The sequence below is a fragment of the Drosophila mauritiana genome, chromosome 2R (genome assembly GCF_004382145.1).
Source record: "Drosophila mauritiana strain mau12 chromosome 2R, ASM438214v1, whole genome shotgun sequence".
NCBI lineage: Eukaryota > Metazoa > Arthropoda > Insecta > Diptera > Drosophilidae > Drosophila > Drosophila mauritiana.
The window spans coordinates 17,066,201-17,086,605 of record NC_046668.1 but is presented as its reverse complement, the minus strand read 5'-3'; the positions used below and the strand labels follow the sequence as shown (position 1 = coordinate 17,086,605).

General features: G+C 42.8%; 4 protein-coding genes across 7 annotated transcripts in view; 2 read left to right on the top strand and 2 right to left on the bottom strand.

Moving 5' to 3' along the window:
* LOC117136883 overlaps positions 1–20,405 on the bottom strand; it is a 36,411-nt gene that overhangs the window by 11,121 nt on the left and 4,885 nt on the right. The window contains exon 3 of one of the 2 annotated variants that reach the window (XM_033297989.1): positions 10,836–10,865. The gene's annotated coding sequence lies outside the window, so the exon portion shown is untranslated. Of the gene's footprint in view, positions 1–3,542; positions 3,641–10,835; positions 10,866–20,405 lie in introns of those variants that run through there. The other variant, XM_033297990.1, reaches the window with a different exon arrangement.
* Positions 34–1,169, top strand: LOC117136885 (elongation of very long chain fatty acids protein F). Of its 2 annotated transcripts, XM_033297995.1 has the most exons (3): positions 34–132; positions 194–378; positions 444–1,169. In XM_033297995.1, exons 1-3 carry the CDS (start codon positions 102–104, stop codon positions 1,017–1,019), a joined length of 792 nt encoding a protein of 263 aa, XP_033153886.1. In that variant the 5' UTR covers positions 34–101; the 3' UTR covers positions 1,020–1,169. The 2 variants fall into 2 exon arrangements, with proteins under 2 accessions (XP_033153886.1, XP_033153887.1); XM_033297996.1 differs by lacking the exon at positions 34–132 and having other exon boundaries at positions 274–380; positions 445–1,169.
* Positions 4,724–5,186, bottom strand: LOC117136888 (probable salivary secreted peptide). Its single transcript, XM_033297998.1, has 2 exons — positions 4,954–5,186; positions 4,724–4,894 (listed from the first exon to the last, which is right to left on the bottom strand). The coding sequence occupies exons 1-2, from the start codon at positions 5,140–5,142 to the stop codon at positions 4,724–4,726; spliced, it is 360 nt and encodes a 119-aa protein (XP_033153889.1). The 5' UTR covers positions 5,143–5,186.
* On the top strand, positions 13,149–15,552 carry LOC117136884 (sodium-dependent nutrient amino acid transporter 1). Of its 2 annotated transcripts, XM_033297993.1 has the most exons (7): positions 13,149–13,661; positions 13,853–14,227; positions 14,362–14,551; positions 14,608–14,890; positions 14,956–15,132; positions 15,213–15,313; positions 15,370–15,552. In XM_033297993.1, the coding sequence occupies exons 1-7, from the start codon at positions 13,165–13,167 to the stop codon at positions 15,439–15,441; spliced, it is 1,695 nt and encodes a 564-aa protein (XP_033153884.1). In that variant the 5' UTR covers positions 13,149–13,164; the 3' UTR covers positions 15,442–15,552. The 2 variants fall into 2 exon arrangements, with proteins under 2 accessions (XP_033153884.1, XP_033153885.1); XM_033297994.1 differs by lacking the exons at positions 14,956–15,132; positions 15,213–15,313; positions 15,370–15,552 and having other exon boundaries at positions 14,648–14,846.

Sequence of the window (20,405 nt, the reverse complement as noted above, 5' to 3'; positions counted from 1 at the left end):
TTGATTTGATTTGACTTCATTTCGTTAAAACAAACTGGATTGTTTCAAGACTGCTGAAACAGTCGCCAGCGGTTCCTCAAACAACAATCAACCCAATAATAATGCTCCGATACTTGCGCATACCTCAAGCGGGTAAGTTGTTCGCTAATGTGCTGATACTAGAAGTATATAATTTTTTTGAAAAACTCGACAGATCCCAACCCAATTCTGCTGGCTGGATCACCATGGCCTATCACACTGATTTTGGTGGCATATCTGCTGTTTGTCCTCAAATTGGGCAAGATCTTCATGAGAAACCGGAAGCCATATGATTTGAAAACGGTCTTGAAAGTCTACAATCTGTTTCAGGTGATGTACAATGGTCTCTACTTCGGAATGGTAAGTTTGAGGAGGACTTGGTACAATCTTTTTGAAATTAATAAGCGTGTTAATTTATTTTCCAGGTTTTTTACTATCTCTTCATCGTGGGCATTTGCAATCTGCACTGCATAGAGAGCTTTCCCGAGGGCCATGAACGCAAACAACTGGAACGAGTGTTGCATGCCGCATATCTGCTGAACAAGGTGCTCGATCTAATGGATACGGTGTTCTTTGTGCTGCGAAAGAGCTATAAGCAGATCACCTTCCTGCACATATATCACCACGTGTTCATGTCCTTTGGCAGTTACGCCCTTACTCGATACTATGGAACTGGAGGCCACTTCAATGCAGTCGGACTGCTGAACTCCTTGGTGCACACGGTCATGTATTTCTACTACTTTCTTTCCTCAGAATATCCCGGAATAAGGGCCAATATCTGGTGGAAGAAGTACATAACACTGACACAGCTCTGCCAGTTCTTCATGCTGCTCAGTTACGCCATCTATGTGAGATTTTTCTCGCCGAATTGTGGGGTTCCCCGCGGGCTTCTCTATCTGAATATGCTGCAAGGCGCTGTGTTCATTTATTTGTTTGGAAAATTCTATATCCACAACTACCTGAGACCTGCGAATGCGCAAATCAACGCAAAGCAATCGTAGGCTTAAGCCATTTGAATATACGTAAATGCACATTTAATTAGTCCATGTATTTAACTAAGCACTCGCTCTGACTTCTGCTTTCTCAAATGTGACTTCGGACCGAAGCTATATCTAAGCTAAACGAAACAATAAAATGGTATTGTCCTGAACTATTTCTGCATTTCATTATGGGGCCGTGTTTTTGTGCCAAGGGAACAGCGTGAAACGTGATATAATCAAAGCTATATATATGGGAGGTTTATAAAAACCTTAATGAATAATAATTTTCCATTCCACGTTAAGTCGCGTGTTCCAAAAAATTTCCAGGAAAATGATTGCCGGTCGAAATGTATCGAAGTCCTAATGACATAGAGCTCAAGCCGGCGAGCGCAGCAAAATTCAACTGAAAAAATTGCCGACACCCAAAAGAATATTATGAATATGAATATTTGAAATTGCGGAAGAACCCTTTGTTCTGTTATCGGCTTAGAAAACAAAGCACAGTGTCATATCATGCGTGTTATATTGGACTTGGAACTGAATTAGCGTGTGAATCCGCTACACATTGAACTCACATTTTAAGGGGAAAAGTACTGAATGATTATAGGAAAGAACCGTGTGTACAAAAGTTTCATAATATTCCATAGCGATGTAGACAATTACATAAACAAAATAACAAAATATATCGGGTTGCTAATCGTATTCCTAATTGATTTTTTCAAGGTTTGTTTATTGTCAATAGCTTATAAAACATTTTTAAAAGCTCCTATTGAAAGTAAATTTTTTCTGAAATAAGAGAACACCAATAATGTATTCTAAAGAGAAATTTCGACACAAAAAAACGTCGGAATTTCAATCAAGAGCTCTGCAAGTCGTAGCTTTAAGCTCAATCCATGTATATTTAGTAGTTGTCGAATCGAATAATTATTGTAAGTTTACAACGTATTACTCATATGGCATTGTCTATAAGACAGCTGGTGAGAAAACACCGAAAGTCAGAGGTATGATATTGTACTAGATAGCTGATCCCTTAAGTGTTTGGAATATCTGACAGTACAGCTGAAAGAATCGATCAAACTGAGAAAGGTTTGGCAAAGCCCTGCCACTTAAACATCGACAGAGTGAAAACTGCACGCCGGAAAAACAGCACCGGGCAATCAAATGCTGCCCCCTACTCTTTGCTTTTCCAGCTTTTCCTACTGTTTTTGCTCGTTTGTTAGCACGTTGGAAAAGCTTCGCTTGATAAGCATAAGAAATGGAAGGAAACTAACAAGTGCGTTGGCTTGAGTGTGTGTGAGTGTGTGTGGCACAACGAACGACTGCACATAACAAGCTTCCATTCTATCCCATTTATGCTGCTTCTTGCCAGCTGATAGGACAAACCGGAGGCGCTATAACCGTAGCTGAAGTCTGTTGCACTAGTCAAACTTAAGCCGGAAATTCACTGTGAGTACAGAGAGAGAAAAGTTGTTTAGTTTTAAAAGAAACCTTCAGTATCTTCCGATTTGCGAAAGTGCCTGCAATAGTGGTCTCAGTCACAGAATCAAAGTTAATTATGATATTATTGAACAAATAGATAGCTCTTATATATCTCTTCAATGCTTTCATGTCTGCATAATCTTCGATGAAACAGTTTTCTTGATATAAAGCCTTTTTCCTCTGTGCACAGGAACACAGAGCATTCACTTGCCTGCAATTGTATTTACTGCTGGAGAAAACAATTGCCGCAAATATGGCAAATGGCAATTGAAAAACAAAAGTCCCTGGCGAAACGAGACCAGAAATCCGTTCGCCTGCTGCTTTCACACTTTCCAGCCACGCAGGACAAAAGGCCAAAAAACGGCAGCAGGGACGTGAGTGCTGGAAAAAAAGCCAAGGATGCAGCTGCACACAGAAAAAAAAATGGGAAGGGAGTGTGGAAAAATGCACAAAATTGGCTGTGAAATGAACGAGATGAGGCGGCGTGGCGTGGCGTCTATTGTTGCCATCTGAGGGAAAGTAAGGGAAATGGCTACGACAGCAGCGAAACTGAGGTCAACACTTGGCTTTGTGTGCGCAATGGCAGGCCAAAGTCAAACGGAAATCTGCATAAGACCCTCCAGTTGCGATTGACAGTCCTTGAGATGTTTCCACTCAGTTTCCCATGTCTGTGGCCTCTGACAGAACCTGAACAGCAAACCGAGCACCAAAACATCGAACAGCTGGGTGGGCAATTAAAAGGCATTCCAGAGCTCAGCATAAATTACTCAAATGCGAGTATGCAAATGCCATTTGTGCGATTAACAATGCAGGCTTCAAGACCACTGAGCACAGTACGCACAAAAGACAAACATTAAAGTTATCTGAAATTATATGGCAAAAGGTAACACATGGATATATATATAGATATATGTATATATATTGCCGTACCGAGGGGAACTGACCTGGCTGCCTGGCAACTTTCCCATAATTTACACTTTATCGAACGATAACAAACAACCTGCATAATGTATGGCTCTTGGTTTTGGCCTGGAATTGTAAGGAATGGCAGCTCACCCGGCTCACCTGTGGGTGGTTGTGGGTGGCATTCTGGCATTGACTGGCGCTTGAGGTTACCAAAAGGGTCCTGCGTGAGATCCTTCTCGCCTTCTAAACAAAATTCCCGTATGTAAAATGTGCCGTCAATCAAAAATGCCACAACTGCAACTCGTTGCACCTTTGGGCCAAGTTGTGGAGGACCTGTTAACCCACATTTACCAGGCGATTTGGCGACCTGGGGAGACAAGAACCATTTACATTCGAAAACCATAAAAGATACAAGCGCCGACCTTCTCCGCTCGTTTGGGGAATATGGCATAATAAAATTTTAATTCGTTGCGATTGATGGTAGCCCCTCAAACGTAACCACCACATACATACATATACATATACAAGCATCGATGGTTGATTTCCCAGAGCCGAGGGATACAGCCAATACATTACATTTTATAACCCCAGCTAATTTGCATATATGCAGGCATATACGTACGACCATAGAATTTCGAGTATATGTATCTGCCTAACATTGATTGGATTTGTTTGACTTTCACACTGCCTGATGGCATCGCATCGAAGATGTCTGGGGATGGGCTGGTGAAAGGTGGTTTTTAGGGCTTTCTGGTGGTTTTTAGGCGGTGGTGGTGCGCTGGTAGGCTAAGTGCCTGACATTTGCTAAATGGCAAAGGGAACGGCTTCACAGGCTTTTGCTGGTTATACTTTCCCCATTTGCTCAACCGAAAATTGCACTTGCCTCGTTAGTCGAAATGGCTGGGTAATTACGAGTGGTCGGAATTGCCCCCCAACAACTCATGGCCTATAACCTTCAAAGTTGCAGCCAACAAAGAAAACTGGTAATGCCTTTTGGTATGCTTTAAATAGATAATATAGCTACAAGTTTGCATTTGATATCTGCTTTTAAAGATGAATAATGTAGCTTGTTCAAGTATCTGTTATTTATTATAACAGAGCTCAGAATAAAGATACTTCAACCAATCAATCAGTATTCGTATACTTTTCCCACGTCAGCTGCAAATTAGCTGCAGTTCATTTGGCGTGTGTCAATTGTATGACCATTTACATAAATACGCATATATGATAAGTGTGCTTGCGGATATATATTCAGTATGTAAATATGTGCTCGTCGTTAAATAAACAAACTATCTGTATTTGCATATGAATCTGAGAGGAATACATTAAGGGGCATTTAATTAAATGCCGTATATGTCGATGATGAAACTGAAGCCCTGATTCCGTTGACTCTTCAAGTGGATCTTGGCATATGTGGTCTGTGGTCCACCAGCAGTTAGGTACGCATAGCCTCCATTTCCATCCCTGATCTGATCCGTGATCACGATTTGGGTGATGGTGCGTGCCAGTTTCTATGAAATGAAAAGCAAGCTTATAAGAGGAAATATCCTTTAAAGTGTGAATAACCCACTTTTTGGTCAAACACATAATCTCTGGTCACCACGCGCAGGAACTTGGATTTCTCCGTAATGATTTCCCTGCGTAAATGCATATCCCTATAGCTTCTGGCGCCCCACGTAATACTGTGACTACGGCCACGCCCCGATGCCGCGGCGAAGGCGGACAGCGAGATTACTAGTAGTATTACGGAAATTTTCATTTTTAAAAATGATTTGATTTTTACTTAACACGAAACATTTATAGGTGCACTGTGCGAACCAAAAATAGCTACATGTTTTCCGCCCAGCTGTTTGTTTAAAACAATAAACAATGGATATTGAATAAAGTTCTTCTGAACAATAAACTACATGAAGTTGATTAATTGTGACACTATAAAGCAGCACACAAAAAGTGCTTCTCATACATTCAATCTGTTTTACTTTTATATAGAATAAAAGTGGCAGTCAAAAAACAAAATAGCCATCCAAATAAACAGACCGCTTTGTAAATAAATATGGTCTTACTCACTTTAATTATAAAACATTTACACTTCAAAAAACATTTTAACAACAAAGTTATATTTGTATGATTTTAAGCTTAGTACATCGATCCATATATTAAAGTCGTAATTCAATTAATAATTTTTGCGTGGCAATATGGCAGTCATTAAATATTAATTTTACTAATATGAACCATATAATCCCAGTGATTAGAACAAAGCTTTTCGACACTCACCCAGTATTTGCTTTAATTATGACCACAAAATCATTTTTTTAAGGCATTGCATAAACTTGGTAATTAAATAATGAGCATAAATTTAAGGCTTATAAGCCCATTGTAAATGGACAGCGGCTAAAACTTTAGATTCAGGCTCGTGTTGAGTGAACCCTTCGGGTCTGGAAAAATGCCCCACTTTCCGCTTCCAGCCCGCAGTCTCATATTTTGCCAAGTGGAAATACTTTTGCCAAGATTTCCGAGACTCGAGACTTTTGTTTCGACCCGGTTTTCTGTTCCTGTTGTTGTGGTTGGCTGCTTTAAATACCGCTGTGTGGGTGTCTTGTTTCGGTTTGAAAAGTGGCGGCGGCGGGCTTTAAGGCAAATATTTATTTAATTTTAACATCCCCCGCACTCACGAGCCACTGCACAGATCCAATTTACTCAAGTACGGAGGCGACTGGGTCGCGTATATTGTTGAAATTTTATTGTGCAAACATGAGAATGGTCTCTATGTGTGCGCTTGTATTTGTGTTTTATGGTTGCCACGTTGGTTTCTCTCATTTATGCACACACACAAACAGACGCACAAAAAATGGCAGTAACACAAACAAAATGGCCGAGAAACCGTTGTTAAGTGTCTCTTATAGCTGCGTTTCATGCTGCCTCTGTGTTGGTGCATAGATTGTGTGTGTATGTGTTGGTGTGGACTAAAAGGTGTAGGTCTGCATGTGTTTACCGCAAAAAAAAGCAAGCAAACAAGCAAGCAAACAAACAAAAAGCGATTCGTTGGCAAACAAATCAGCAAAGCAAAATTTAGGTGGACAATAAAATTCAGCTGCAGGGTCTCATGCAAAAACACAGTCACATTCATACGAAAGGCAATAAATATTATGCTGTCTTCTATTTGAGCATGAAATCGGATAAAAAGTACACAATATGTTTTGCATACGCACATATAGCACTGTAGGTACCCGGTAATATATGGTATAACTATATTGTAAAAAGTTATTGACAAGTTACGCAGAACTAGTAACTATATCTTAAAGTTCTAACATTATAAAAAAAATTAATCATTATGATTTTCATTAGAGGAAAAGTAGTTCTTTGGTACAGTGCAAATAGCCATTCACCTTTGTTGAAAATCTTGAATGTTCTGTTCTATAACGATGTGCCCCCAATTCAGCCAGTGAAATTCATTTTGTGGCGTGGCAATTATTGCATGTTCCCCTGGGTCACGAACTAATTGGATAAATTGGCTAACCCTATCTCGTATTACTCTCAAAGCAACCATTTCTCAAATAGCCAAAACTGTTGGTCGGTGTACAGCAATGGATTGTATCTAACGAAATTGTGGCAAGGGCAAAAAACTTAAATTTTGCCGCCATGCTGGAGCTCTTCAAGCTGAAAACGCTTTAAATAATTTTAATTAAAACAAATGGCACTCGAAATAAAACACGCACATCAAACAGGAGTGGGGTTGGTAGGGGGGGTTGTTGGTGGAGGCGCCTGAATGGAACAGACATGCCGTGTAATTACGCTTGACGGACATGAGAGGGATGGGCGAAGGGGGAGGAGTGTGCCGCAGGAGGCAGGATCAGGGGCAGGACCAACCTTGTTTGTGCATTGAATCAAGTGGTGTTGTTGCTGTCGTTTGTACTGCTCTTGCTGTTCAAAATGCAACACGAACGAACCGACACACAGAAATAAATAACTTAATCACAATTTATTCATGGTATTTGCGATAATGCTTATGTCAGAGGCAGCATGGCTATTAAAAACGCTACATCGGATAAAACACTTCTTAAATCGACTGCTTAAACAAACTCAAACTGTGATGAAGAAAGAAGGTTTGATTATTTAAGGTTTCTGTATAATACACAAATGATAAACGGCTTGATTTAATAAGTTGCATATTTAAAGTGCACATTTACTAACTAAAAGCTTAAACAAAATATAAAATAAAATTACTATGCAATTTTGCTCAATGCATCCTTTTTTCAGGAAGAGCTCCTGGCGGCGCTGTTGTTCGTGACAAGTTGAGACAGAGGGTAAACATGGCGAACGACGCGCCGAGTGGACAAACTCCCACAACAACTTCAATTTGGAAGCTGTTGCCGAACATGTTGGCGAAGTTCTCGCGGCACTTTTCACGCTCGAGGTTGGCACAGCGGAGTTCCGAAATTGGCCAACTCCCACGCATCCGCCACCTAAAAATGTGTCCTCCACCAGCCGGCGGTAGCACAAAAGCCCAAGAATAAAACAAACCCAATTGTAATTAGGCTTGAGAGCCTGGGCGCCCGAGGGTTTTGGATGGACTTCCTAAAATTACATTTAATCATTGTTATTTTAGGCCCTCCAATGGCTAAGTGCCACCACTGGTCACGCCCCTTCCGCACGTAGATGCCACTAAAGCCAAACCAACTGTACGCGCACAAGTGTGTGTGTGTTTGTTTGTGTGCAAGGGCACTAAGGACATTTGATAAAAAGCCACTTTGTGTGTGGCATTGCGCCCTTAACTAAAGCCGGCAAAATCTGCCCGAAAAGGCGCTTCCCATAACCCATTCGGATGACGAGGATGTAGGGGGATTGGAGTGTTGGTGCCCCCCATCTAAACTGGTTAACACTTTGAACGTGCTACATTTTGACAATATCAAAGTTGAGTGGCTTAACTGACAGCGCCAGCAAATTTGCTCCGTTTGGCAGCAAGGGCGGCAAATAAATAACGTTTATAGCGTAAATATGGTAAATGGCAAAACGGGCGCCTCAAGTGTCAGTTGTCGGCTGTCAGCGCCACAAGAGGCATTCCGCCTCCTCCTGGCCAAATGCCAGCATAAAGCTGGCAAATAATTGTTAATAAGGCAATGCCACTATGTCTGTCAGTCAGCAAGACTGCCCCTCGCGCCAAGCGATTGACAATGAGATTGCGCATACGCCGGGTGGGCAAGCCAAAAGATTTTCACTCCCAATTACGCTGCGGAAATTCGTTGGCCAGGCCAAGAGAGCTTGGCTAAAGCGACACTTGTTGAGGGCGGACCAAATCGGGAGGATGTCAAGTTGAATTTAAGTACGTTTCGCTAGCTGCCAAAGACGCTTTTCTTGAATGCACCACTTTCATTTTCAAACCAAGAGAAAGAACAGATTGCGATAGCTATAAAATTATTTTGTGGCACGCAAATTGCATTTTTCTATACCATTTTCCTTGGCTGTCAACAGCGAAATGCAGATAAGTCGAAAACGAATGGATTTGCAGTGGCCCGCAGCTGTGCCAGTTTTTCCTTGGCTAACAATGAAAATTACTTTTCATATTTAATTGCACTCGCTGTGTGCAGGATACTAGAACATGTGGCCAAATACCAAAGCCAAAGTGCAAGCCAAATGCCACATTAAATTACATCAAAGTCATGAAAAGGAAAAGAAATTCCCCCCAACTCGCAATTGAAATTTGTTTGCCAACTCAAACACGAACATGGGGCAACAGAGCCCCAAAAAACTTGGTCGAAATTAGACGTGGCAAGCAAGTAATGGAGACACCAGAAAGGAAATGCTTATTATTTGCATAAATTGCACACATACTCGTGCACAAAGCCAAAAGACCAAAGTGACAGGCTAAAGAGAGGCGGTGAGTTGAAAGAGCGAAAGAAATGCAAATTGTGTTGGCAAATTTAAATGTCAGTCAACAATTCAGTTGTTAAACTCGCATTACCCACAAAGCCATAGACACTGCTGGCCGTGCATACAAAAAACAGAAAAAAAATGAATGGATCTTGTTACTCATACGCCCCGTGGTCGGTTTTCCAAACACTCGTTACTCATACGCCCCATGGTCCATTTTCTTTGGACTTTTGTCTTTTGCTCTGTGCGCTTAATCGAAAAGCGTGCGTGACTCCGTCTAAAGGGAAATGGGGTTGGGGGAGGGCGAAAGGAAGGCCGGCTTATCATTTTTCGGAAAGAAAACTTTCGACAACTTTTCACTTTTGTTAGGTATTGCCGCAGCAGCTTTCGGTTTTGCCATTCGATGTCAATTTAAAGTTTCTCCTCTACTTCCCTTTCATCTCGTTCTTTTCTATTGGTTTTTTTTTTTTTTTGTTTTGTTTTTGATTTTTTTCTTTTTTCCTTTTTTGTGCCGAAATAAAAGTTTTGCGTGGTAAAAAGTTGGAGAAATTGTGAGAGGTTGCCGTGCTGCTGCATCCGGCATAATCGATTCGCTTTTGGCTTTTTCATTTTAATAACTTTTGCAGCAGCCACGGCAAAATAACAAGCACTGCAACAATTACGTGCCGCAAGTGCAAGAGCAGCAAACAAGCGGCAAACAACGAAACAAAACTGCACTGAGCTGAGCTGAGCTGCACCGAACCGAACCGAACCGAAAGCAGTGGCAATCGACAACAATGGCAACAAAGGCGGGCCACAAAACCTGGATCAGGAGCTGTGCGCCAAACTGCGAACTGGGTTAAACACTTGGCCGTAGTTTCCCACCACCTGCTCGCTCACCCATCCGACCCGTTGCCCGGGCTTCCCTGGATTTCCGTGAGCTTCGCAGAGTTTCTCCTCCTCCTCCTGTCCCTTGACATTTGGCCGGGGCAACTAACTAAGTTGCCAATGCCGTTACTGTTGCTCCTCCGCGGGTGGAGGTGCCACTGCCACTGCCACAGCGCGATGCATTCAAGTGGATGTTACCTTGCTCATAATTGAGGCACGCGCTAAGCGAAACAAATAACAAGGGGAGCCGCACAAGCAGCTCAAGCACTGATTGCTGCCCCAAAAACCCTTTAAATTCATGTTAGGCACTCAGGAAAAGAGGTGCTCAGAATCAAGAGCCCGCGCCAAAAATTTAATTTATTACTATTCAATTTGCTTTATTGCTTGTTGTCATTCTAAAGAATATTTTCCTTTTTAAATTTTATTTATAGTTAAAATATAAGATATAGATATTAGGTATAGGGGAAAGACCCTAATCGCATAAAAACGGCTAAAGTGCTATGCTTCTGTCAAAATATTAAGATAAGACTAATGTCTTAAAGCTTGAAATGTTTGGCTAATTTACCACCCATTTTGTTCACTGTAATAGGGCTGATAAAACAAGGTTACGTACACACTACAGAAAAGCCAGTAATTTTCCCCAAAACACGTACGCGATTCATAAGCCAACATAACACATCGCTGGCACACTTATGTGTGTGTAGTTTCTCTACTCACCGAAAGTTAATTTCCGCTTGGGCGACGCAGCTGCAACGAAAATGGAATGAATGAAACGTAATTTATAATTAATATTAACGCATTTTCAATTCAATAATAAATGAGGCTAATTTATTTACAGTCCGACCACCGCAGGGCTCCGAATCTCACGATTGGCAGGCCAATTAGGTGAATTCAAGGCAAAAGTTTCATTTTTTGCGAGCTGCCGCAAACAACGCATTTCAATTCAATTCAAGTTGATTAAAAATTTATTTTTAAATTAAATATGAACCCAATCGAATTGTTGTAACTGAAAATAGTCGAGTTCAATGGGTAGAAAGAAAAAAAAAACGTGACAATTGACAAGCTAAGCAAAAAGCTGATTGGATGGAAAATTGCGAACTTAAACGGGACTCAACCATATGTGTGGTTGAATCACAAATACATAGGCAGGTGAAGCGGAAACGGAAGTTGTTACAAAGTCCGTTGAAATCAATTTTAAAAGAAAACTTGTTGGAAGGAAAAGCCGAAACAAGAGAATGCCAACGGAAACCGAATGACCTGGGTTTCAGTCCAAACAAGAAAGGGAAAACTAATTGCAGCGCTCATTTTTTCCTTGTTAATGGGCCTGCAAACGAACTTCGAGTTTCCCTCCTTCTATCGATCCTTCCACACACACAGATACACACATGTGTGTGTGTACATCCCTGTATCCACACATGAGTTTTCACTTGTGCCATCGGAAAAAGTTTTTCCCCCCAATTTTATTTGCCTCATTTCGCTGCCATTGTTGCTGCTCGTTGAAAATCTGCGTGCGCAAGTAACAACATTTTACAGCTGCAATTAAAGTTAGTTAGCAGACCGCCTTCAGCCCTTCGCTTTTCCCGCATTTCCCGCCGCTTTTTCCACAACAAGCTAATGCACTGCACTTTAATTAACCCAACACCAGGAGAACAACCCAGAAATTATATATCCCATTCGCTTTCCACCCAGCTAATGGCAATTTATGTGCGATAATTTGTGGTATGGAAACCATAAAAACAAGTGCGACGACTCGAATAACAATCAACTAAATAACGAAACACTCTAAAGCAGAAAAATGTGTTTTTTATGGACTTAATTTTATTGTATAAAATTTAATTGTTTGCCAAAAGCACGCGAAATCTACTCGCTTAAAACAGTTGGACCATGAAACTGCCATTTTATTTGCTGTTTATATGCCACGTCTTAGCTATAAGTTTAAAAAGTTGAATTTTAGTAAAATATTTCATAATGTGAACGATACATCCAGGTCCTTTAATATTTTGCCACATTCAATGCAAACAAGTTATGTTTAAAGGGCATTCGTGTGCATTAGAGTCAATTACCGTGGATTGCAATGCCCACGCAGTGAAGCTAAAGCCAGAGGCAATCAGCATTATCAAAGGCTTTTAATTGTCATAAATCTGCGAAAGTTGTTAAAAACCCATTTAAAATTGTCACCGTAATGGCACACTCAAGCGGCTCAGTGGCATTTAACCAACTATCTGCCACATCCCATTCCTTTCCCTCCCTCGCCAACTGATGCGTTTTATTTTCTTGGCTCGGTGGCTTGGTTGCTCCTTCTTTTGGACAAGTTCAGTTGCAGCCTGCCAGGGATGTTAATTAGAAAACTCTTGAAAATTATTAAAAACTTTCCAAAGCTGTCAGACAGGCGAGAGCTGAAGAGATAGTAGTGGTAAAATAGAACTTCAAATAGTTGCCAGCTCGGTGGAAAATGTTTTTAAGAAAATTTCATAGCTCCTTTTTGATGGCTTCCCGAAGTGTATTTCACTTGAGAAATTACTTTTAAAAGGAAGGCGGCAGAGTTTAATATTGTTTGTGAGCTGGCATAAATCCGTATGTTTATTTAATTAAATATAACCAAAGATCTCTGCTGCCTTTCCAGATTAACTCAGCCGGCTTCCGTGTTTCAAATTTCACAACTTGGCTCAATTTACGTAGTCTGAATTACATTATAGCATGTTGACATCCCCCTCAACCCTTTACAAACTGGAGCGTCCAGCTCGAATAATATATAGAACATCTCTCTAATGGATCTGTATACAAATTGCCTCTGTTTCTTAACTTGATTCGGATTCAGTCTACGGCATCTGCATGCCACTTAGCACCTTTTATTAGTGCCAATTAAGACTGATTTCACGATGCGTTCACGACGAGATTACAGGCCCCAGACTACCCCAAACTAGATAATCAACCGCAGAGAATTTGTGGCGCGATTCTGACACTGAATCCGAGCATCCCAGTTTCCAGGTACATATCTCGATTGCGGTTAGTTAAACGCGGTATCTCAAAGTGCACAGTTCTCGTCATGACGCAGATAGAGATTTCCAGCAAGTCGGAAAAACCAGCGGAAAAACCGGCGGAGCAATGGGGAAATGGACTCGAATTTCTCTTCTCCTGCATTTCATTATCCGTGGGATTGGGGAATATCTGGCGTTTTCCCTACATTGCCTTCCAGAATGGCGGCGGTACCTTTGTGATTCCGTACCTGATTGCCCTGCTGGTAATTGGACGGCCTGTCTACTATCTTGAGATTTCCCTGGGCCAGTTCACGGGTCGCGGCGTGGTCAAGGCCTTCGATATGGCTCCCCTGCTCAAGGGCGTGGCGGTGGGTCAGGTCCTGGCCACAGCCGCCTCCATCACATACTACTCCAGCATCATGGCCTTGACTCTGCGTTTCCTGCTGGCCTCCTTTGGCTCCGAGCTGCCATGGAGCAGGTGCTGGGAGAGCTGGGGCACCGATTGCCACGACGGCAATGCTCAAAATAGCAGTGGAAAAATGTCACCGGCACAGCTGTACTTTGAGCAAGTATCTCCAGTGGAGATTCTCCACTCTTAATTCATTCAAGTAGTTGTTGACAGAATTTTATTAAACTAATTAAGACAAGCTGAGGATCTTTAGAGCAAATTTGCTTGGCAGTCATTATACACATTAATGCTTATAAATGGGTCCAAATTGTAATTAATGATTTTATGCTTATGCTCCATCTTTTCAGACGCGAGATCCTTCATGAGGTGCCCAACATAGACACCGGACTGGGTCTGCCCAACTGGCAATTGGTGGCCTGCTTGGCGGTTGCTTGGCTAGTCATCGGTGGAGTCCTCATTCGCGGCATTAAGAGCAGTGGCAAGGCGGCCTATTTTCTGGGCGTATTTCCCTATGTAGTGCTGCTCATCCTGCTCTTGAGAGCCGTAACACTGCCAGGAGCCATCGATGGCATTATATACTTCTTCAAGCCACAGTGGCGGGAGCTGTTAAACCCGCTCGTTTGGTATGCAGCCGTGACCCAGGTCTTCTTTTCGCTGGCCATCTGTTTCGGCACTTTGATCACCTATGCCAGCTACAACAACTTCAACCGCAATGTCTACAAGTGAGTTTAATGACTTAAGATTAGATACGGAATGAAAGCTTAGAATGCATATTACTTTAGCAATTTCATTACGAAATCTAAGGCTAAGCTAAGAGATTTATTCGAGCAATAAGATTACTAACTGCCACCCACAGTGACATTGTGATAATCACCACCATGGACTCCTGCTCCTCCATAATTGCTGGCTGCATTACCTTTGGAATTCTGGGCAATCTGGCCCGCGAGACTGGCAACTCGGATATTGGCAGTGTGGTGAAGGGCGGCGCGGGATTGGCCTTCATCTCGTACCCGGAGGCTATTGCCAAGTTCGAGTATGTGCCACAGGTAAGGTATCGAGAAGAGCCAGCGCCATGGGCGCCCTAAAGCACAACTACCTAAAGATGTTCGCGGTCCTTTTCTTCCTCATGCTATTCGTTTTAGGCATTGGCAGCACCGTGGGCATGGGATCCTGCATCCTGCGCGTCATCCGGGATCAATTCGGATTACGCTCCCCGCCCATTTGGAAACTGGCCAGCGGCCTGGCTGTTTTAGGCTTCTCGGTGAGCATCTCTTACATGACCCCGGGCGGTCAGTTTATTCTGAATCTAGTGGATTTCTATGGTGTCTCCTTCACCGCTTTGATCCTGGCCATTGGCGAATTGGTGGCTGTTGCTTGGATTTACGGTGGGTTTATATATCCAACGTGGCATAAGCTATTGTTCAAAGTCCATTTTGTTTCACTTTTTTAGGAGTTAATCGCTTTTGCGAGGACATCAAGTTTATGATGGGCATTGAAACCGGTTGGTACTGGCGCCTCTGCTGGCGTTTCATTACACCTGGATTGATGACCGCCGTGCTCATCTACATGCTCCTCGACATGTCCGCCCTGGAGTACAAAGGTGTTGGCTATCCCGCCTTGGCTCACGGTAAGGCCACGCCTTCTTGTACTTCAATTTTATTGAAGGGGTTATACTATCCTTGTTTTCTTTCCTCCCTCCACTAACAGTTTTTGGCTGTTTTTTGGCCACCTTGGGGCTGATTCAACTACCCGGCTGGGCCATCTATGCCATCTATAAAAAGCGTGGCCAGAACGGCAGCTTCTGGCAGGTATGTGTATCCCTCCCCCCTTTCCACGGGCTTTATATCCATTTCCCGTCTTTTAGGGAGTACGTGCCGCTTGCAGGCCGTCGGACACTTGGGGACCGGCCAACGTTCAGCTGGATGCCACCATATAGAAAATTAGCTCGGTACCCAACACTGCGTATACGTAATGGCTCCAGTAGTCAGGGGCATTATTATTTGATATGGTCTAGATGAAAATGGGTAGAATAAAGTGAAATATATGGGGCTCGTGGAGCCAAAAACAAAAGCGGACTTATTCTGGCGGAACAATTTAACTGCCCGAAGGAGTTGAGCTGGCGAATGGAGGAAGTTGAGGCGGAGCTGCTGCGAGCACTTTTAATTACCCCAGGGCAGAGCTCCAGTTGGGCGTGGCAGCTGCACTCCTTCTCAGCTGTGTTTGTGTTAGTCTGCTTGGCATGTCAGTCATGTCAGCAATGCGGAAATGCGCAAATACTAAATGAAAACAAGCAGCGATGCTACTTTTCCTTGCAACGAATCTTATAATACTCTTTCATATGAAAATTATTTCCTCGAAAAATCAGGTGATTTATATATATACTTAATACTTCAGACTGCGAATATTTAACATTCATTGTAAAATGTAAGAGATTTAAAAAACGAAATGTTATTCTGTGAGTTCTTTCAGGCACCATTTCTTATGATAAAACTCGCGCTACGATTTCCATTAGATCGGCCACAAATTGCAATATCCTTTTGTAAGGATACAAAGTGCTGCAGCGCAGACAAGCGGGATGACTTGGAAAAGGATGAAAAAATGGGGACTAGAGCACAGCAGGGCACTGTAAATAAAACATTTGGTTAGCTGCTGTTCGACACATTCGCATTCATTTGGCGGGTGGAGCGAGGTCGCAAATCAGAATGTCTGTGGCATGTGACAAAGTTGAAAAGTAAATATGCAAGGGGGCAAAAAAAAAAATGGAAAAAAAAATGGTGGCATGGTGTGTAGAGGGGGATGGGATTTCAGGAAGAGGATACAGGCGCCCCTCACTTTTTGGCAGTCCGCTGCAATGCCCCACACATATGACAGCGCATTTATTTACTACACATTTTTTTGTTGTACTTTGTGCCCGTTTGTTGGCGGAAAAAAGTGACAGTGTTAAATTTTTGGCTCATCCCTCGCAGCAGATGAAATTGAAGTGTGTGTTGACTTTGACTGACGTGTCGTTAGTGCTGAAGAGCAGGGAGATTCCAAGCGTGCTTCTAACTTGCGTGCCACACAGCCACCCACACACTTTCCACACGTCTGTGCCACGCGGCAAACAACTTTCCTTCATTTCTTTCGTGCCTCCTTTTTGGGACTGCCGTCGTTGTTGCTGTAGTTGTTCATTGCTTTAACGATGCGCGTAAATCTTGACATACTTTCAACGCCGCCCGCCGACGAAGAGGTCGGAAGAAAGCGGAAGAAAGCGGAAGAGAGCCACTCACACACACGCGCACATCCCACGCCCATTATTAGTAATGGCCAAAAGCCCCGATTTGGCCCCTGTCAGCGCAGTTGGTCGAAAAGTGGACTACACTCTTGGGGCAGCGCACAACATGCAACAGTGCCGTCTTAATATCACTCTAGTTTAAAATAGACACAAGCAAATCGAGTTCGCATGCACAAATGCATCAATTAAGTAAAGAAGACTCGGAAAATGCATTCGAAACACATAGAAAGGTTGTGTTAGGTAACTAAACGCATTAACTTGTATTTCTTGATCCTTAATCTTCTGTTTTTCGTGCTGCATACCCTCTTATTACGGATACCTATACTTCCAGCATAAACTAGAAACTAGTGGTAAAGTTAATATACTAAAAAAAACTATAGGATCTACTACACTGAGTAAAGCACGCAGGTGACAAGAGTGGTTTCCCGCTTGACTGACTCGAGCCGCACATGCAAAAGTCCCTGGAGTGGTGGTCCAGTGCCAAGTCCTCATCAGCCACAAGGAGCAGCATCAGGATAATGATCATCATGCGCTGCAGATGGAGTTGTACCTTTCAGCTACTTTCGTGCCCCGAATCCAGCAGACTTTGAGTTTCGGAAGCAGCTGCCAGCTGGTCTGCTGTCAGGATGCAGTAGAGCTGCTCTCAGGATTATAAATATGAACCGAGAGTTGAATGGAGGCGGAAACTCCGCTCCAACTACCATGTCTAGCTGTCAGCAGGCAACTAAGCGAATTTATTGGAATAGTTGTGTATGCTTTATTTTAGCCCGGCAACACAACTCAATTCGATGACTTAAAACGTTTACCATGTTTGTCCCAAGTATCTGTCGCAGTATTATGGTCTCCGTCCAACATGTCGTATACTTTACGTACCGTATGCCACAACTTGTGCACTTTCCCAGGCCAATCCTCTCGATATCCCAATATCCCTCGTATAACCCACCCCTTAACGAACGATGTCACTTAAGTGAAATTTAATTGTGCTCAACATGGATTCAGGTTCGGGAAAAAAAGGGACTCAACTGGAAGCGGTTGGTTATGTTTTTCATTGATTTCGTTTCGAGTCGATTATTTCGAGGGTCTCTCATCAAATACATATGTATTATATGTATGTGAGCACGTGGGCCAAGGCAATTACCTAATGAATTGAATCGATATTTTCACTTGCTCCCCTCTCGTCTAGACGGCATAAATTGATTTTTCCGTTGCTGGCGCTGGAAATTACTGATTCATCTTGAGGCATTGTCTTGGGTAATTTATGTCATTTACGAGCATTTGCCGCTTATCAAAGTCACAATAAATTAAAACAGAAATGATCTGGGCCCCGACGCATCCCCCTCGCTCCTGTCAGCCAAAGCCAATTACGCTTATTACATAATTCAGCAGCTGCCCACGCATCCAACAGATGAGGAAAATGTGGAAAAGCCAGGGGAAGTGGACGCTCGATGGGGGCGAAAGATAACCTGGGCGAATAAACAGCAGCAACAGCAGCGACGTCAGCAGGAAAAACCGCGATGGCCACAAGAGGACTGAAGAAGAAAGAAAGGTGCAAAGCTGAAGGATGTTGGGGGGAAAGTCAAGTCAAACAATTAAGAGAACCCCGAGCCCAAGGAAGGGCGACTAAAAGCCTTGAGAGCAGCAATGCCACTCCCTATCACTTCGTTTTCCCATTTTCCTCCGTCCACTCAAGTGGGCAGAAAAATGTTTGTTGCCCAATTCGAGTTTCATTAGCAGTCGGAAAGGAGTTCGCTTCACGCTTTCAGCTGACAACCTAATGCGAATGTCGAAACAATATTTTCCATGTCTGCTAATGTGTCAGCATGTGTGTGCGGCGGTAGCAGGGAAATTCACGGGGGAAAATCCACGCCAAGTCCAGGAAAAAGCGAGGCAAAAAGTGAAAGCAGCGAGACAGTGAAATCCTATTAAGAAGTTTCTATCGCAAATTAAAATCTAAATACGCAAACAAAATGATGGTGACGTCTACGCCACGGGGAAGCCAGACAGCTAAAAACGAAAGGAGCACTCAGCACAGCGAGAAAATTAAAGCAGAAATTAAAACCCAATAAATTAAATATATAAATTACAAATCATTTGTGTTTAGCTCACTATTTTTAGACAATGTTTGCCGTTTACCAAGAAATACGAAATAATAACATTTTGCAGGCTGCGAATTTGGAAATTTCTTGGATTTCATTTGTTTATCTTTTAGCTGCTCTTCTCTCTCATATGTATATTTTTATAGATTTTCAGCGAAATGTGAGGAGATCATTTTAAGTTATTTGCGTGTAATTAATTTGAACTCATTAAACATCTATTTTTGTATGCTTTAACACTTAATATGAATATTTATCAATATGAATATTTTGTTATATATTTTAATGTATATTGGCTTGCTTATTCCCCAGATATTCTCGCTGTGTGCACAGCAAAAAGCGCCAAGGAATGAGCATTAACCAGGACAAAGGTAACTGCTAGCCAACCGGCAACACCCCCCCCCCCCCCCCCCCCCCCCCCCCCCCCCCCCCCCCCCCCCCCCCCAAAGACACCCAGTTCTTTTTGGCCACGCCCCGCATTTCCCTTTTATTTGTACTGTCTGCTTACAGTTTGAATTATAAGCTAGCGAAAATTTAATAAAGCCCTCCCCCCACCGCCAAGGAAATAGAGAGGGGTTGGTGGGTGGCGACTTTGGGGCAGGACACGCTTGGCAAGGACATGAAACTCCGCCGTTGAAAAGGACAGACTATGACAATGTCAAAGAGTTTCGTTGCACGCAATGTGGGCGTGGCAGGCTAGGGTCTACTTGTGGGCGGGAAAGGAGCACCTGCGACAACAGCAAGAACAACAAGAACGATTGACGGTAAAGTTTTTGGCCTGGCAAATGGCAAAAGTTTTGAGCTCTACTCCCGTTATCCATTCATATAGCTATATACCTACATATATATTTCTTTATGTTTTACTTTTCCCGCCCTGCTGCCCTTGCAGCAACTTTAAGCCTTTATTAAAGTGTGAGTCCAAAGTCAGCAGGGAAAGCAAAAGCAGCAGCACAAGCAGAATGACATAAATTGACAGCAAAACAAACGATTGTCATTGCCAAGTGTGTGCGTCAACCTTTGAACCCGTCCCAGGGCATCAGTTCTGTGTCAAAGTACGTCCCCACATTTCTGACTTTCCACTTTCCACCTCCATTTCCACGCCGCTGGAAAATAGATGTCAAGCGGTTTCCCCCCGCAGTCCGTTTAAATTGAATTGTTAATTCGGCACCGAAACCTTTTCCCTTTTCTTGCCTTTTGTGTGTGTGCGTGTCTGGCATCAATGCGATTTTCTTTATACATACATTCTTTTTTTTTTTGTTGTTTGACTCGTTTCGGTTGAAAATATTTATGTTGAACCCTTTTTGTGGCAGCTTTTGTTTTGGCCTTTGTTGCGTTATGCAAACATTCAACTGCCAGTGACAACAGGACAGGAAGAGCATCCCTACTTTTCCCACTCGGCCCCCCCAAACTAAAACATCCCAACTGGTTATAACTGAGCCGGAGTCAATGGGGAATATATACATATAGCTGGGTAGTTAGATAGCTAGATGGCCAGATAGAGCTACACACCTGCATTGGATGGGTTCGTTCTCT

What these genes read in the sequence shown, in the direction of transcription:
- LOC117136888 (XM_033297998.1), bottom strand. Translation starts at nt 5,142, where the DNA reads ATGAAAATTTCCGTAATACTACTAGTAATCTCGCTGTCCGCCTTCGCC. An exon ending in ATTATGTGTTTGACCAAAAA is followed by an intron (nt 4,895 to 4,953) that starts GTGGGTTATTCA and finishes TTCATTTCATAG; the next exon opens with AAACTGGCACGCACCATCAC.
- LOC117136884 (XM_033297993.1), top strand. Translation starts at nt 13,165, where the DNA reads ATGACGCAGATAGAGATTTCCAGCAAGTCGGAAAAACCAGCGGAAAAA. An exon ending in GGCTGTTGCTTGGATTTACG is followed by an intron (nt 14,891 to 14,955) that starts GTGGGTTTATAT and finishes TCACTTTTTTAG; the next exon opens with GAGTTAATCGCTTTTGCGAG. An exon ending in CTATCCCGCCTTGGCTCACG is followed by an intron (nt 15,133 to 15,212) that starts GTAAGGCCACGC and finishes CTCCACTAACAG; the next exon opens with TTTTTGGCTGTTTTTTGGCC.
- LOC117136885 (XM_033297995.1), top strand. Translation starts at nt 102, where the DNA reads ATGCTCCGATACTTGCGCATACCTCAAGCGG. An exon ending in CTTGCGCATACCTCAAGCGG is followed by an intron (nt 133 to 193) that starts GTAAGTTGTTCG and finishes AAAACTCGACAG; the next exon opens with ATCCCAACCCAATTCTGCTG. An exon ending in ATGGTCTCTACTTCGGAATG is followed by an intron (nt 379 to 443) that starts GTAAGTTTGAGG and finishes TTTATTTTCCAG; the next exon opens with GTTTTTTACTATCTCTTCAT.